Consider the following 18,704-nt stretch of genomic DNA (forward strand, 5'->3'; position numbering starts at 1 on the left):
TTTTATAGCAACTCTTATTTTAAAGAGGCTTACAAGGAATCTCTTTACCCAACAAAAGCAGCAAAGAATCCTGTGGCATCTTATAGACTAACAGACGTTTTTGAGCATGAGCTTTCGTGGGTGAATACCCACTTTGTCGGATGCAAGTAGTGGAAATTTCCAGGGGCAGGTATATATATGCAAGCAAGAAGCAAGCTAGAGATAACGAGGTTAGTTCAATCAGGGAGGATGAGGCCCTCTTCTAGCAGTTGAGGTGTGAAAACCAAGGGAGGAGAAACTGATTCTGTAGTTGGCAAGCCATTCACAGTCTTTGTTTAATCCTGATCTGATGGTGTCAAATTTGCAGATGAACTGAAGCTCAGCAGTTTCTCTTTGAAGTCTGGTCCTGAAGTTTTTTTGCTGCAGGATGGCCACCTTAAGATCTGTTACTGTGTGGCCAGGGAGGTTGAAGTGTTCGCCTACAGGTTTTTTTATATTGCCATTCCTAATATCTGATTTGTGTCCATTTATCCTTTTCCGTAGAGACTGTCCAGTTTGGCCGATGTACATAGCAGAGGGCCATTGCTGGCATATGATGGCATATTACATTGGTGGACGTGCAGGTGAATGAACCGGTGATGGTGTGGCTGGTGAGAATATGCTCCACTGGCCATCACATACAGTCCCCAGCTAAAACCCCACCAACGCAACATCAGGGATCTACAACCCATCCTGGAGAATGATCCCACACTTTCACAGGCCTTAGGTGGCAGGCCAGTCCTCGCCCACAGACAACCTGCCAACCTGAAGCATATTCTCACCAGTAACTGCACACCGCACCATAGTAACTCTAGCTCAGGAACCAATCCATGCAACAAACTTCGATGCCAACTCTGCCCACATATCTACACCAGCGACACCATCACAGGACCTAACCAGATCAGCCACAACATCACCGGTTCATTCACCTGCACGTCCACCAATGTAATATACGCCATCATATGCCAGCAATGCCCCTCTGCTATGTACATCGGCCAAACTGGACAGTCTCTACGAAAAGGATAAATGGACACAAATCAGACATTAGGAATGGCAATATACAAAAACCTGTAGGAGAACACTTCAACCTCCCTGGCCACACACACGGATCTGAGATCTGGCCATCCTGCAGCAAAAAAAAAATTCAGGATCAGACAAAGAGAAGAAACTGCTCAGTTCATCTCATTCTTTGACACCCATCATTCAGAATTAAACATTAAACTGTGAAATGGACAACCAACAACAGAACCAGTTCAGTTTCTCCTCCACCTTTTTTCCAACTGCTAGAAGAGGGCCTCATCCTCCCTGATTGAACTAACCTCGTTATCTCTAGCTTGCTTCTTGCTTGCATATATATACCTGCCCCTGGAAATTTCCACTACTTGCATCTGATGAAGTGGATATTCACCCACGAAAGCTCATGCTCAAAAACGTCTGTTAGTCTATAAAGTGCCACAGGATTCTTTGCTGCTTTTACAGATCCAGACTAACACGGCTACCCCTCTGATACTTTACCCAACAAGGAAATGCAGCCATCTCTGGGATAGAATATAAACAACTGTTAATCAGACCACAACAGTAGTTTAGGACAGGAAATAAAGACTACTAGAATTGTTTCTATGGGTATGTCTACACTACGGGATTATTCCGATTTTACATAAACCGTTTTTGTAAAACAGATTGTATAAAGTTGAGTGCACGCGGCTACACTAAGCACATTCATTCAGTGGTGTGCGTCCATGTACCGAGGCTAGTGTCGATTTCTGGAGCATTGCGCTGTGGGTAGCTATCCCGTAGCTATTCCATAGTTCCCGCAGTCTCCCCCGCCCATTGGAATTCTGGGTTGAGATCCCAATGCAAAAACAGTGTCGCGGGTGATTCTGGGTAAATGTCGTCACTCAATCCTTCCTCCGTTTTTTTCCCTTTTCTTTCGGGGGTGGGGAGGAAGGGTGTAAATTGATTACATATACCCTGAAACACCCAGGAAAATGTTTTTGACCCTTCAGGCATTGGGAGCTCAGCCAAGAATGCAAATGCTTTTCGGAGACTGCGGGGACTGTGGAATAGCTGGAGTCCTCAGTACCCCCTCCCTCCCTCCATGAGCGTCCATTTGATTCTTTGGCTTTCCGTTACGCTGGTCACGCAGCACTGTGTTGAGTCCCTGCTGTGGCCTCTGTCTATCATAGCCTGGAGATTTTTTCAAATGCTTTGGCATTTCGTCTTCTGTAACGGAGCTCTCATAGAACAGATTTGTCTCCCGATACAGCGATCAGATCCAGTATCTCCCGTACGGTCCATGCTGGAGCTCTTTTTGGATTTGGGACTGCATCACCACCCCTGCTGATCAGAGCTCCAAGCTGGACAAACAGGAAATGAAATTCAAAAGTTCGCGGGGCTTTTCCTGTCAACCTGGCCAGTGCATCTGAGTTTAGATTGCTTTCCTGAGCGGTCACAATGGTGCACTGTGGGATACCGCCCGGAGGCCAATACCGTTGATTTGCAGCCACACCAACCCTAATCCGACATGGCAATACCGATTTCAGCGCTACTCCTCTCGTCGGGGAGGAGTACAGAAATCGGTTTAAAGAGCCCTTTATATCGATATAAAGGGCCTCGTTGTGTGGACGGGTGCAGGGTTAAATCGGTTTAACGCTGCTAAATTTGGTTTAAACGCATAGTGTAGACCAGGCCTGAGGAAGTTATTGCACTTCTGTCTATCAATGTCATGGTGCAAAATGAAATAATCTCATTATTTTTGGTGAGCACAAAGTTGGAAGGGCTTCCCCCCTTTGGTATGTTCTAAGCACATACCTAGCAGTTAACAAGGATGCCTAGAATCAGAGCTGCTGTGCTAGCTACCTACAACTGATCACAGTGCCTTTCCTGAGTTGTTTGATGGAACATGCAGGTTTTTTTCTTTCATTAGGTGGCGCAAAAGTTCATTTCTTGTCTCTATCTGAAATGGAAGTTAGACAGTCACCACTCCTTGTACATGTTAGTATACAGAACTGAGAGCTGACTACTTTTATAAAATACCAGAATTCTCTCATTCTCTCCCCCATGTTCCCTGGGCCTGCTCTTGTATTTTGAGTCATAAGAAAATTAAAAACTAGACTGTAGTATTTTTAAAGCAGAAATTTGATTTAAATTATTTTATGAAAAAGTACATGTCTTAGGAGGGTGGGCAGAAGTTGTAAAAGCAGATGAAGTATATTGTTGGTAGTATTTCTGTCCCAATTAGCATGCATTCCTCTTCCAATATGAGCTGGCAGGTGGTTGAGTACTCTTTCAATCCCCAAGCTCTCCTCCCCTATAGGATAATTGCACATTTTTGAAATTATCACCTTGAATCAAAATTCAAATCCTTACACATCTCCCGTAAAGCATTTTTATTTAATTCCTTTGATTTATATCATTCTCTATCCTAGACTACCTTAATACAGGATCAAGTGTGCACCTAAGCCAGATTCACTGTTGTTTGTCCTTGCTCTGCTTGGGAATCAAGATGGAATACACATTACAGCTGATTTAACTAAATCCTGCCCCAGAGGGCTATTTTGCTACTTCAGGTGTAAAACAATTACATGTAATTCTGATGCAGCACATGAGCACATGGTGCATGAAGTTATTTAAATGAATTTTCCACTATGCAGTGAATCTTACTTACTAACCTACAAAGTAGAAACAGAGCTGTACGGTAAATTGTGAGGACTCTTGATTCAGTCTCTAGTGAGGTGATCATTCCAGAGCTGAAGAGATGTATAAGAATTGCTGCATCTGGAAGATGGGCAAGAACTTTCTTCAAATTTGGTAAAAAGAGCAAGCAGGCAACTTGTGGGGGGTGATGAGGTACTTAGTTGCTCTATCTCCGCCACAAAACATGTTACGTAAATCACTTTCTTGGGCAGAATTCCACTCATACTTGAAACCCTTTGCCCACAGGAAATGAGCCAGAATTATTGAGAAAGAGTGAGCGAGCATGAACACATGTATGCTTGAAACTGTGCATATAAAACAAGGGAAGAAATCACAACATGAAAATGTGTTGGCGTATCCTCTCAAAAAACTCCTGAAAGTATTCAGTATTTGACTGCGAGCCAAAAGAGAAAGCTGATACTTATGGTTAGGTAGATGGCATCTGCATGGCTCCTGCATAGCAAACGATGCCTTGCGTAGAGTTGCCACATACCAAAAATCTAGCTAGATTTCACAGGGTCCTCATGCAATCACCAACACCACCACAGAAGAGCTTTATAGAGCGTGCTTTGATTATCTGATTCCCAGCTTGCCAACTCTGTCTTCAGGCAGCATGCAGACACTTCCTTTCTTAAAAGCAGGGGGAATTGAGACTTTTTCTGTTTTAGGGCATGCCAACGAACGAACAATCACTGTTTTTGCAAAATATGGCAGCACCACAGAAACTGAAAAATATAGATTAATACAGCACTACCATTTTTTCCTCTGCCGCGCCAAAGCAGTTAAAATGTCATAATTATCACTTCCTATGAGGCCTCTAGTTCTACTGATCCTACATGAGAGGGATTAAGTTTTCAGATTTTTTTTTAAAACTAGGTCTTTAGAAAATATAATATTTAGGGCACCTTTCATAGAAAACATAGACAGAGTTCCCAACTGTAGCCAGCATCAGCCAGTTTCAGATTGTTTGTCCACAATGACGGGGGACGGGGCCTTGTGGCGAGTGGGGACGAAGGCCCACCACAGCTCCTCCCCCATACTGGGAAGAGGCTGGAGCTGCCCTGAGCCTCAGGCAGGCAGGGAGCAGTGCCACAGGGAATCCGGGACAAATGCTGTCCCAAAGTCATTCAGCCCAGGACTGGGACTTGAAATGTACATTTTGAGACTGTCCCATACAATTAGGGATGGGTGGTCACTCTATTTTAAGCACATGCTTACCTCCGTTCTTATTCAGCAAACACTTACACATATGTTTAACATTAAGGACACGTACAAGTTATTTGGTGAACAGGGATGGACTTAAGCATATGCTTAATTTAAATGCATGAATAATGCTTTGCTGAATCACATCCTAGATCAGTACTGCACTCTCTTTCAAGCATGTGGGCTACATCTGGAGGAACGCAAGCACTGCACACAGCAATTTTTTTTTCAGACTTACAACGTTCTGTAAATGTACACAAGCGTTTACCGAATACATAAAAAGGATACTTCAAGGGTTGCAAAGGAAAGAGTAACAGTAGGTAGGATGGCACTGCTTCTTTGAAACCAATTTCCTGACATCAGACCTTTGAGAGGGAGTCTGGTAGGCAATTGAGGTGTTTTGATTTGTTAGATTCCTAACAAAAAGTCTGTGCAGAAACATAAATACTTCAAAAGAGGGCTGCAAAATAGCAGCTCTCAGGTACTATATACCACTGCAGCTCAACTGGGCTAATGTGCTAAATTACCTTATTAATATAAAATAAACTCTTTAATAAGCACTTTTTAAATAAATTACTGAACACTTTGAATAGCTTGAAGGATGTGGTATTAGAGTCTGATCCAAAGCCCTGAAGTCAATGGACTTTGGCTCATATCACTAAAGACATGCTTGCTAAAAAGTTAGGCTGATTGCCGACTAAACTTTAAGAATCAGAGATTATGCTGAAAATCATTTTAGTGAAAATGACATGATGAAGGACAAGCAACCAATGATAGGTTGACCCATGACCCAGCCAACTGCATTTACAAATATGAAAGCTTGGGAATTATTTGTATACTATGCAGCTAATTACAACTGCATCCCCTACACTGCCTCCTCTGAATACTGATGTGCCAGCTTTTAGGGGGAAAAATTAGTAAATGTCTATCTTTCTAAATATGAACCTGCTCAATGTTGCAATCACTACAACAGAAGTGGAAATTATATATGAGGCAAGGTATACCTAGACTGATAAGAGTAAAAATGCCACTTGTCCGGTATTCATATTCATCAGGAAAGTTCACAGGCAAAAGTAGCTTCTCATTTGCTAGAGAAAAGTCACTGCAGTGAGCAAGTAAATTAAATTAGATTTTTAACTTACCCTTTTTCTTGTTTTTAACTGAACTTGGACCTACAAAGAGAAAAGAAATATACTGAAATTCACAGTAAGCATTCCCTCAATAACAAAAAAATGAAGAAGGTGGCTGGAATGTGATTCGGCGCAAAAACAAAATAGCAAGGTAAGCCAATGCTGTGGAAGCATAGGCCTATGATCAAATGATCTGTTAGACCCAGGCACTTATGTGAAATCTTCCTACTGTGTTGCCTTCTCTCAAACTGATGATCTGTAACTATGATGGTTGATATCAGAACTCAGTATAGTGAATTTTGGTGAAAATTTCTAACAGAATTTCTCTTTCCTTTTACCATCTGTTTCTGGACTACAGCAATTCTATGATGGAAAATACTTTTCATCCCTGGAGTCATGGTTCTATTAACACATATAGTCAAATTTTCACCTCAACCTCTAAACTGCCCACAAATTTGCACATAGGTTTTGATTATACATCTCGAGAATTTGTGTGTGTAAAAGTGGGGCCATGTGCATGCAAAAAATTGGTACACAAAACTGCAGCACAACTGTTGAGGTTTGGTTGAAGCTCTTTAAAAAAAAGTGACTGATAAGAAGTTTAATTTTTAAGTGCTCCCTCTCAGAATGAATTTGGTCATCACTATAACTGCATAGTCATAATGTATTCATTTATGACCCATGTGCGTGACATATGAATTTCCATTGTAATTTAATTTAACGTAATGGACACTTAAAGGGAGTGTCAACATTTTCAGCTGTCAGTAAGATCACAGGATTAATTTCTCGCGAATTACTTTGTAAAGAAAACAATCTTAAGAACTCCTTTGAACTTATACGTTCAAGAACTTTCACCTAGTCAGGTATGTAAGTGCTGGCCTGATTCTTAAACACCATCTTGCACTCCACAGACTTCACATTCCCGGCCTCACCTACTCTTCCCCACATCCCTTGTTTCTAAACATTTGAGGAGTTCCAATAATAGTTTCCCCATTGTGCAGACAGGTTGAACCTTCTTTAGAGCTAAGTAATTAAAACCATATTCCCCTCCCAGCCAGTGTTAAACCCTTCACAAAACGCTCCACTAAAAGCTTGGTTTACTATATTCACTTTTGCCAAAGGGAAACCAGAGCTAGCACTTTGCAAGCTTTGAGAAACCATGAAATGAAAACCTTTTTTGCTAAGCTCTTTATTAGATTTTCCAGCACCTGTAGAGAAACCAGTGATCTAATGTAGCTCAGTCTTTTTGTACATTGGTGTGCTTTCACCTGCTCCTCTGAAAGATGAAGGAATTTTGTCTATTGTAAATTACTGAAGCAGTGGCTCCCAGATTGTTGTCTGTGGAACATTTGATGATGATCTGTGAAAAAATGGCTGGTCACATGGTGCTTGGTCTCCTCCTTGTTTCCAGCTGCTATTATGCAATAAAAATGCTGAAAATGCATATATAATTTCCTAATATTACTTGTTCATGTCAGTAATTGTACTTTCCACAGGGAAGTTATGTGATTGACAGTGTGAGTGAAGATGGCCCGTGTAATCGCAATGGTGTCCATGAGAAACTCTATTAAGATGTGGCCCAACTGTATTAAAGAAACCCCTGCCATGAACAGCAAGGAGGAGGAGAAGGAGAAAGGAAATGTGGGGTGGGGACAGGAGAGAGAGAGAGAGAGTCCAGATATGCCATGAACCAGGACCTGTTTGAGACTCCACTGTAATCTAGCCAGTGCTGCCAATGGATGAGCCAGATGACTGGGGAAGGAACCTTGGGTAAATGTTTGCACATATTTTTCCTTGCAACTTTTAAATGTGAAGATGGCACCCAGCCCACCCCCAAGTTAGCACTGGTATTGATTTTTCATTGTTTTAATAATACAATTAGAGGCAATGGTACAACAAACAGGTAGAGGAGCTTGGAAGCAGGCATGATGCTGCTAAGGTAGTTTATGTGCAATATCCACCATCTGCCCATAGATCAAAAAGTCATATTTGGTCATAAGCGCTAGGTAGTTTGAGATATGAAACTGGAGACTGGCTGAGGAAAAGACTCCAGCCCCAAAGGTACTATCAGTTCCTTAGGGTATCTACATTCTTGCGGTATTGATGGGTATCAAAGATAGGGTCAATTGAGAACCTGTGGAGGATAGTTTTGGTACCAATGCAGCTGGTACCAAGCACTTGGCATGAGAGTGAGTTGGCTCTAATCCCATCTTTACCATACGTCTTTGGTATAGTTGACTTTCGTGTTACTGTTACCAAGTGTTGTTCGGGAACGGGCTTAGGACTCTTCTCAACAGTGTCTCTGATGCTCTGGGTACAGGTACCTGAACTCGGTACCAAGTCTGTCTTAGATGACTGGCGCTTCTTCACTGTTACAGTACTGACACCACTCGGTGCCTGCATGGAACTCCCCTTGGGACTTGAGGTCTATGTAGCCTTCTTGTGCTTTGGCAACTTCTCGAGGATGTACTCCTTACCTCATTCTCCTTAGAGGAAGATGTTGTTGAGGACTTCAGTACCATAGATGTACTCGATCCTCCAGTATTCCCTAGATCTCTAGTGGTTGCTGGTGACTGAGATTTTAACATGGATGGAACACTAGTGGTACTGGGAGATCAATGTAGAGGGGCTTCTCTGCCCCTGGATCTGAAGCGGATTGTAAAGCTTACTCCATCTCCCTATTTTTCTGAGATCTACCCTTGAAGGACACGCAGATATTGCACTTACTGGGGATACAAGTATTACCCAGACAGCGGAAGCACTTGGAATGCCAGTGACTGATTGGAATAGCCTCATGGCAGGAAAGTACCGGGAAGCTTGGCATTCCTGGGTCAAATAACAAAAAAATCTCTAGAAAAGGAAGCTTGTAACAACTATCTAACTCAGGGGTCGGCAACCTATGGCACGCGGGCCGAAGACTCCAGCATGCCATTAAAAATCCTGCCCAGCCTCGCCCTCTGCTCCCCCCGTGGGAGCAGGGAGCAGAAGCATAGCCGTGCACACGGGGTGGGCAAATGGCCCCACTCTCCCGGCACGGCAAGCCGCGGGGTTTGCGCTCAGGGGCCGGAGCGCCGGGCCGAACGCAGCAAGCTGCCGTCCCCTCCCCTGCCTTCTCCCCTCCCCTGGAGCCCTGCCGCCGCGTGCAGCACTTTGGGGGTCGGGGCTGCGCGCTCCCGCGGGGCAGTGTTTGGCTCCATGGGGAGGCAGAAATGCTCCCCCCTCCCCTGGAGCCATGCCGCCCTGTGCGCTCTCACGGGGCAGCATTTGGCTCCGCGGGGAGGCAGACACGCTCCCTGCTCAACTGGAGCTCTGCCGCTGCCACGCACAGCGCTCTGAGGGCCGGGACTGTGCTCTCCCGCAGGGCAGCGTGTCTGGCTCTGCGTGGAGCCTCAAGGTAAAGGGCCCAGGGCTGGGGGGGGGGTTGGATAAGGGGTGGGGGCAGTTAGGGGACAGGCAGCAGGGTGGGTTAGATGGGGAGGTGGGGTCCCGGAGGGGGCGGGGGTCTCTGGAGGGGGCAGTCAGGGAGCAGTGGGGGTTGGATGGGGCATGGGAGTCCTGGGGTTTGTGAGGGGGCAAGGGGTGGATAGGGGTCAGAGCAGTCAGGGGACCGGGAGCAAGGAGAGTCCGGGGGGGCAGTTAGGCTGGGGAGTCTCTGGAGGGAGTGGTCAAGGGACAAGGAGCTGGGGGGGTTGTATGAGTTGGGAGATCTGGGGGTCCTGTCAGGAGGCAGGAGTGTGGAGAGGGGTTGGCGCAGGCAGGGAGTTGGGGGGTTGGATGGGTCAGGAGTTCTGGGGGTCCTGTCAGGGGGCAGGGAGCGGTTGGATGGGGCATGGGAGTCCTGGGGGTCTGTTTGGGGATGAGGGTGTGGATAAGGGTCGGGGCAGTCAGGGGACAGGTAGGGGATAGGGTCAAGTCTGAGGACAAGGAACAGGGAGGCTTAGATGGGGGTGGGGTCCTGGGGGGCAGTTGGGGGCAGGGGTCCCAGGACAGGGTAGTCAGGGGACAAGGAGCAGTGGTGTTGGGAGTTCTTAGGGGGGAGTCACCCAGCCCTCTCCCCTGAGCCCTGACCCCCACATACACCCTCTGCCCTCACCCTCACACCCCCCCAGGCCCCTGCCCTGAGCCCTGTACCTCCCTCATACACACCCAGCCCTCTGCTTGACTCCTTCATCCCCTCCCCCCACAACCCTAGCCCTGACACCGGCACCCCCACCCATACCCAGCCCCCACTCTGCCCTGACACCTACACCCTCCCACATACCCAGCCCCCAGCCCTGACTCCAGCCCTCTACCCCCAGCCCTCTGGGTCCCGGCCCCGCACAGCCTGCTGCTGGTCCTGGGTTCTGGCTGACCGGCCCTTGCCAGCCGGGGTCCCGGCCGCAGGCCCCACTCAGCCCGCTGCCAACCTAGGTGAACAGAACCCCAGACCAGCAGCGGCCTGAGTGGGCCGGCAGCGTAAGATCAACATTTTAATTTCATTTTAAATGAAGCTTCTTAAACATTTTGAAAACCTTGTTTATTTTAGAATACAACACTAGTTTAGTTATATAATATATAGACTTACAGAGAGAGACCTTCTAAAAAACATTAAAATGTTTTAACGCGAAACCATAAATTAGAGTGAATAAATGAAGACTCAGCACACCGCTTCTGAAAGGTTGCCAACCCCTGATCTAACCCTTTTTTTAATGGATAAAATTTGTTTTCTGTTTTCTTTTTAAGAAAAAAGAAGAAAAAAAAAAAGAACAAAGGGAACACCTGTTCCAACAACTATAAACTCTATAAGGTAACTAACTATATGCTAACATACATACATTGCTGAAATATTAGAGAGAACAGGTCTGTGGAGATTCTGTTGCAGGCTGAAGGTGGCTGAGAAGGAACTGTGGCTGGTTAGCCCATGCAGCCATATATAACCTCAGCGCAGGGCATGGGGATGTATGGGGGGGATGCATGGGCTGAATGGGCACCGCTACCAAAAATCTCCGATCAAAGTTGCAGGCACCCCTGACGTGAAGTACCTACAGGGACACTACTCAAAGAACTCTGGTTCAGTGAAATATACAATGTATTAATTATAAATGTACAGCAAAAACTGCATAATTCCCAAAGTCCCCAAAACTGCAGGACCAGAGCACAGTCCAACACAATGGATTACTGTGGCGGACCATTAAAGTGTTCTTTCAAGGCTTCCTTTAACTGCATAGCTCCATGTTGAGCTCTTGTAATGGCCCTTGTGTCAGGCTGCTTACAGTCAGAAAACATAAGGACATAAAAATAAGAATAGAGAAGGGGAACAAAAATAATTAGGGGTATGAAACAGCTTCCATAGAAGGAGCAATTAAAAAGACAGACTATTCAGCTTGGTAAAGAAACAACTGAAGGGAAACATGATAGAGGTCTATAAAATCATGAATGATATGGAGAAAGTGAGTGTTATTTATCCCTTCACAGAACACATGAACCAGGGGACATCCAATGAAATTAACAGGCAGCAGTCTTAAAATAAACATAAGGAAGTATTTCTTCACACAACACACAGTCAGCCTTTGAAACTGATTGCCAGGGGATGTTGTGAAGGCCAAAAGTATAACTGGTTAAAAAAAAAAAAGGCATTATATAAAAGTTCATGGAAGATAGGTCCATCAATGGTTATCAGCCACGATGGTCAGGGCTGCAACCACACAGTATGGGTGTTTCTTTACTTCTGACTGCTAGAAGTTGGGACCAGACGACAGGGGATGGGTCACTAGATAAATTGCCATGTTCTGTTCATTCCCTCTGAAACATCTGGCATTGGCCACTATAGGAAGACAAGATACCGTATTTTTCCGTGTATAAGACGCCCCCATGTATAAGACGCCCCCAACTTTTCTAACCCCAAATTCAGGTTTTTTGTTTTGTTTTGTTTTCTTTGCCGCTCCAGCCGCGCTTCAGCTGTCCCCCCCGCGACTTTGCCGCTCAGGCACAGGAAGAGAATGCCGAGGTAGGGGTAGAGGGGCCGAGGAGGGCCATGCGCCCCGGCTGGTCTCCGGCGGCGGCCCTGCCCGGCTCCTGCCGCATCCCTCCCCGGCCGCGCGACTCCTGCCCTGGCCGCGCGTCCCCGGCCGCCCGGCTCCTGCCCTGGCCCCGCGTCCCCGGCCGCGCGACTCCTGCCCCGCGTCCCCGACCCCCCGGCTCCCCGCGTCCCCAGTCACCGGCCCCTCGGCCCCGGCTCCCCGACCCACTGTGTCCCCAGCCACCTGCTCCCCGGCTCCCCAGCCCCGCATCCCCAGCCGCCCGGCGCCCTCGTCCCTAGCCGCCCGGCTCCCCGCGTCCCCGGCCGCCCAGCTCCCCGCGTCCCCGGCCGCCCGGCTCCCTGCGTCCCCGACCCCCTGGCTCCCCGCGTCCCCAGCAGCCCGCTCACCGGCCGCCCAGCCATGTGTCCCCAGCCGCCGGCCCCTCGGCCCCGGCTCCCCGACCCACTGTGTCCCCAGCCACCTGCTCCCCGGCTCCCCAGCCCCGCATCCCCAGCCGCCCGGCTCCCCGCGTCCCTAGCCACCCGGCTCCCCGCGTCCCCGGCCGCCCAGCCCACCCCGTCCCCGGCCCCCCGCGTCCCCAGCCACCCGGCGCCCGCGTCCCCAGCCGCCCGGCTCGCCGCTGGCCGCCCGCCCCGCTTCCCGGTCCCGCTGGCCGCCGCCGCCCGCCCCGCCGCTCGCCCCGCGCTCGCTGCCCGCGGCGGCCGCCGCCCGCCGCGGCCCGCCGCCGCCGGCCGCCGCCGCTGCCGCCGCCGCCCGCCGCCGCCCCGCGGCGCCGCCCGCCGCCCGCCCCGCCGGCCCGCCGCCCGCCCCGCCCGCCCCGCTTTGCCTGCCACCCGGCCCCACTTACCCGGCCCCGCTTCGCCAGCCGCCCGCCCAGCCCCACTTCCCCGTCCACACTTCGCCGGCCGCCCGCCCGGCCCCGCTTACCTGGTCCCGCTTCGCCTGCTGCCCGGCCCGGCGTATCCGGTCCGGCTTTGCCGCCGTCGCCCGTCGCTTACCCGCCCTCGCTTTGGCTGCCTGGCTCGGGTCCCGTCCACGGCCGCCCGGCCCCGCTTCCCCGTCCCGCTTCGCCGGATCCCGCCACGTGCAGGCCGCGCGGTAAGGGGGCAGGGAGGGGGTGTTGGAGAGAGGGCAGGGGAGTTCAGGGGTGGGGGGGGTGCATAGGGGTTGGGGGGGTCAGAAGGCAGGGAATAGGGGGCTTACTTCCGTGTATAAGACTACCCTCAATTTTTAGTCTAAGGATTTTAGGAAAAAGTATAGTCTTATACACGGAAAAATACGGTACTGGTCTAGAGGAACCACTGGTCTGACCCAGTATGGTCGTTCTTACAGTTCAGTCTGTACCTGCTGAGTTGGTAATTGAATCCTTGCTTGGTGCTGTCAAGGTGGCTGGTGTATGGTCTCATCATCCAGGGGAACAAGAGATAGGCAGAGTTCACCAGAATCATTACTGGCATTTTAATATCACAAGTGGTAATCTGCCCATGTCTACTATGTATGTTTACTAGTGAAGAGGAACTCCACTGGTCTGGAGTTTTGTGGATGTGTATGAAGGGGATTTATCACAGCCCTTAAAAGAAGGCCAATGGCAAAGTATTTTATGGAATGTTAAAAATGCCTCTGTGGAACTCAGGCTATGCTTGTTACAGAAAATATGCTATTCAAAATGTCACAGAGCTTATGCAAGATGGGGGCCTTTCCTTCTCCACATGCAATGGCACTGTCCAGCAATCAGGCAGCTGTGGAAAGAGGTGGACACTAGAGTGAAAATAGTGCTTGGCTTCAGCAACCAAACCTCAGCTGAAAATTATATCCTAGGTTATATACCTACAATGCTGGGTCTAACTCCACCGCAAAGACTGAAGGCCACAATGATTACCAAGTGCATGGTTTTACAAAAATGGAGGAGTAGGCTTGTGCCCAGAATAGATTACTGGTATTTGGACCTATCTAAGTTAGCAGCAAAAAAGAATAGCTTATAGACGAAGAGAACAATTATATGAATTCAAAGAAATTTGAACCTCGTTTCTTGAAACATTTGGACAAAGAATGCTGAGATAGCTCAAATAATGCCACTTCCACTTGACACCTCTGCTTTTTCTTTCCCTCTTCCTACACCCCATCGCATCTTCCTTCTTTTTTGCGTATGTCTGTTTTTTGCTAACCCCCATCCAAACATATTATGGCTGTGTAATACTGTCTATTTTGTATTGCAGCTTTGACAAGTTGTAAAGTTGCACAACAGCAAAATTTTACATAATATTCTATGAAATGTGCAGTATTTGGTCACAGATACAAGCTGTAAACCATTTACCTTTTTTAATTTTTAATGTTTGCCTCTTGATGAAAATTAATAAAAAAATTAATCACACAAAAAACTATTAAATATGACAAAATTAAATACTTAAATTCCCCTCCTTCATGCTCTGGGGATGAGACCTGAACCCCCATCCCTATTTCTCTGGAATAACACTATACATTTCCCTTCCTCCAGACTGAGGCCTTGTATTTCAAGTCTTACTCCACAAAAACGTTTCCAGAAGTATTATGATTATGATGGTGCTGGAAGATATGATGAACATTGATATAACAATTCATTAGGTGGTTTTTAGGCACATATTGTATTGCAGGGGTCTCAAACATGCAGCCCACAGGCTGCATGCAGCCCGTGGAGTTACTTGCTGCGGCCCGCCAAGCTCCCTGCCCCCCTGGAGTTATTTCCTGTGGCTGCCGGCTCCTATCCCCTGCCGTCCTCCCTCCCCCCGAGCACGCCACATCCCTGCTCCTCTGCCTACCTCCAGGCGCTTCCCATCACCAAACAGCTGTTTGGCAGCACTTAGCGCTTTCCAGGAGGGAGGGGAGAGGAGCGGGGAGCCGCGCACTCAGGGGAGGAGGCGAAGAGGTGGGGCAGAGGTGGGGATTTGGGAAAGGGGGCAGAGTTGGGATGGGGACTTTGGGGGAAGGGGTTGGAATGGGGGCGGGGAGGGTGGGAAGAGGCAGGGCAGTGGCAAGGTCTCATGGAAGGAGTGGAATGGGGGCGGGTCCGGGGCTAGTATATAGAGCAGTATAAACAAGTCATTGTCTGCATGAAATTTTAGATTGTACTGACTTTGCTAGTGCTTTTTATGTAGCCTGTTGTAAAACTAGGCAAATATCTACATGAGTTGATATATCCCCCGGAAGACCTCTGAGTACCCCCGGGGGTATATGTACCCCTGGTTGAGAACCACCGGCTTAGAGGTGTCAATGCACTGACAAACAGAGCAGGGTAATTTCAGGCTTTTGCTTCTATATTGGGCCCCAGTGTTACCCTATTGCCCTCTACATGTTCAACTATATGATTTATAATACACAGTGAAAACCTGAGCCACTCACAAGACTGGGATTTGGAGTAGTTTAAGATCCACTGCAAATTATGTTTATAACTGAATCAGAGATCGGTAATGGGCAATACAGTTGAGGTCTGGTAAACTGGCAGAGCTACCCAGAAAGGCTTTGAACAAATGATGTAGAGCAGTGGTCTCCAAACTTTTTTGATCATGCACCCCATCAGTAAAAAATTTTTGAGCACACACCTCATGCCGCCCCAAGCAAAAAAAAAAAAAAAGAAGAAAAGCCACCTGAACTGCCGAAGTAGCGCTCCTCCTGACATGCACCCTGAAGGATCCTCTTGCGCACCCCTTGCGGTGCACACACCCAACTTTGGAGACCACTGATGTAGAGAACAGAAACCAAACACTAATACACACAAGTTATAGCCACAAAAGCAGCTATAGCACTGCTTATTTTAAGTCTACACAGGGATAAAAGACCTGCAGCATGGCCCTGGTTGGCCTGAGTCAGCTGACTTGGGCTCATGGGGATCAGGCAAAGGGGCTAAAAACCACTGTGTAGATGTTTGGGCTCAGGCTGGAGCCTGAGCTCTGGCTCCCTGTGAGGCTAGAGGGTCCCAGAGTTTGGGTTCCAGCCTAAGCCACAGTGCCTACACTGCAAATTTTCAGCCACGGAACCCAAGACCTGAGAGCTTGAGTCTGCTGACCTTAGCATCCAGGCCCATCCAAATTGGGGCCGGAGACCCCCAGATCCACAGGCTGGGACTCCCGACCCAGCTCAATGTCTGTCAGCCCAGCTGCATCACCCTCCTGCTAGCGCTGTGCACTCCTGCCCCGGTCTCTGGCCCCAGCAGTAGCCCAGTGGTGGGTGTGCCTCGTGGGAAATGGTCTGGGCAGGGGTAGTGGTGGGGCAGAAACCAGGGCAGCAGTGCGCGGCTGACAGGATGGGGACGCAGCTGGGCTGACAGAGACCAAGCTGGGGTCACGAGGGGTGGGCAGAGCTCGAGCCCTGGCGGGGACCCCTTCTACCTCATGGTGGCTGTTGAGCAGTAAGGGGGGGAATCCCTCCTGCCCCCCTCCCCAGGACACCCAATCCCTCCCGTGCCCCTTCCTGTCACCCCCCATCATTGCCCACCCACTCGAAAGCCAGGGCCAACCCAGTTTTCCTAGCTATGCCACTGAGTCAGGTAATATGCCCATTGAACCTATAGGCTCAACATATGCTCCTCCAGGCCCCAACTCACTAAGGTACGTAAGCAGGTGCCTGGACTTCAATGGGGCTCTTACATGATGCAGATTAACCATGTGCTAAGGTACCCAGCTGAATCAGGGCCATAACACTAATTATACTTTGCTAATGATAAAAGTTAAGGACTTTAATGAACAACTGTCTGGCTTCAGAACTTTCACAAGAGTTAAAGATTTGCAGATGATGCTATTTATTTAATTTCATTTCTTCCATAAAGAGAATCTCATGGGAATAGCAAGGTAAGTCCAACAAATTCTAAATAAGAACATAATAAAAATAAAGCAAAACTGAGTTTTGATTGGAGAAAGAAAAGAGAAAAAGCTGGCAACACAAATAAAATTATTTTCTCAAAGAGTCCCTCTCCTTGTTATCTCCAATCCTCTTTCTTGGGCAAAAAAGGAATAAAATGGATAATAAACTGAAGTGCACTGAAGCCAAAAAAGAAAGGACAAGCAAACTTCATAGGTAAGTTCTTTCCAGAAAACTGGTTTGTCAGAGTCATTAACATTCTAGCAACAGAAGCATTTTATATCATAATTCAGGAATGCTTACAAAAGTAAAATGACATGTCAAATTAATACTATAGAATTACATTTAAAAGTGACAACACAATATCATTCAAGCTGGATTTCATCCCTCTTAATAATTATAGTTGCATATGCTTTATTTTCCAACTTTTTGTTATCACAATAAATATATAATTAATGACCACTTTTCAACTGAAGGAAATTTTCAGTTATGAACTCTCAAAATTAAGGGTTTTTGACAGTGTTAATGACAGCTTATTATGAATGTGAAGAAAAAGACAAGAGTAACATTTTCAAAAGCACCTACATTTAATTGAGTTTCAGTGGAGGCTTGACTCTAAAGTAGTACCAGTTGCAAAACTTTTGTCTGAACATTCTTTCATTAGAAAAAAAAATTCAATTTTTTTTTTGCAAAATTGTATCAATTTTGACAAAAATTTCACAGGGGAAAAAAATCACATCTAAACAAATCATTTTTAGTGATGGAAAATTTCATATTAGAATTTCGAAAATTCATTTTGCTTTTTTGTTTTTATTACTTTCATTATTTTTACATTACATGGTGCATCATATGCACAACTCGTACCAATTTGCAGTGATAAATTTTGAAATGTTGAAATTTCCCATTCATTGGAAATTCTGAGTTTTGTACAGCTCTACTTCTAACGCACTTATGAAAATGGGACTTAGGCTCCTAAATGTGATCAACCTGAAGTCTAATCAAATTTAAAAAGTGAGTTAATAGCAGTTTTGTGTACTAAATCTGCCCCGTCAAGTTTCATGAAATTCCCACACACACGTGGAAATGTACTTGGTTAAACAGGGGAAACATTGTAACTGATCATAAGTAGTATTGTCAAATACACAAAGTAAACATTGAGAAAACACAGTATTTTCTTTAATTTTTAGTTAAAATTTGATTATTAAGGTGACAGTGTCCATTTAAAAGACACACTTACACTTGAATATTGATCACAATTTAGTGCTGTCTAACTGCAGGGATCTCTTTGTTCTCTTCTCAAATAAAGCCCAAGGGCTCACTGGCCAAATCCCACAGAACCCTGATTTGAACAGTGATATAGTACTGAATTCTCCTCTAAACGGAGGTCATGTACTGAGAGAAGTAAATACATCACTCAATAACAACTCTTTTGCACCTTTCTCATCTTCGGGGAAGGGAAGGACGGAACAAATGAGTTGCACCTACAAGTTGTGGTGGGGAAAAGCCAGCACTTTTTCTACAATACTGGAAGTTACCCTAATTCGGCCAGCTGTAAAATGTTAGCAATTCATGAGGCACCTACTCTGATTTCAAAACTCCATTGAATATAGTTCATACAAGTTTATTTTTATCTAATGCTTGGCCTAATATTTAGTAAAATCCTCTGCAGATACCAGATTTTAAAGAACATAATGCAACCTCCTTTTTAGTCACTGAACCCCAGTCTCTGTTACAGTGGTGGGGGGAAAAGAGTAACTTTCAGAAACTTGTAAATGCCTCCTTTGACATCACTGCTTGTCTGCTTATT

At 46.9% G+C, this 18,704-nt stretch overlaps 1 protein-coding gene across 1 annotated transcript in view; it reads right to left on the reverse strand.

The window, feature by feature from the left end:
• The window catches only part of EDA (ectodysplasin A), a 209,207-nt gene that overhangs the window by 19,912 nt on the left and 170,591 nt on the right, over window positions 1-18,704 (reverse strand). Inside the window, exon 3 of the mRNA XM_039488739.1 lies at window positions 6,060-6,089. Coding sequence (XP_039344673.1) covers window positions 6,060-6,089 — 30 coding nt within the window. The remainder of the gene's footprint in view (window positions 1-6,059; window positions 6,090-18,704) is intronic.

Source organism: Mauremys reevesii, linkage group 9 (genome assembly GCF_016161935.1).
Source record: "Mauremys reevesii isolate NIE-2019 linkage group 9, ASM1616193v1, whole genome shotgun sequence".
Classification (NCBI taxonomy): domain Eukaryota; kingdom Metazoa; phylum Chordata; order Testudines; family Geoemydidae; genus Mauremys; species Mauremys reevesii.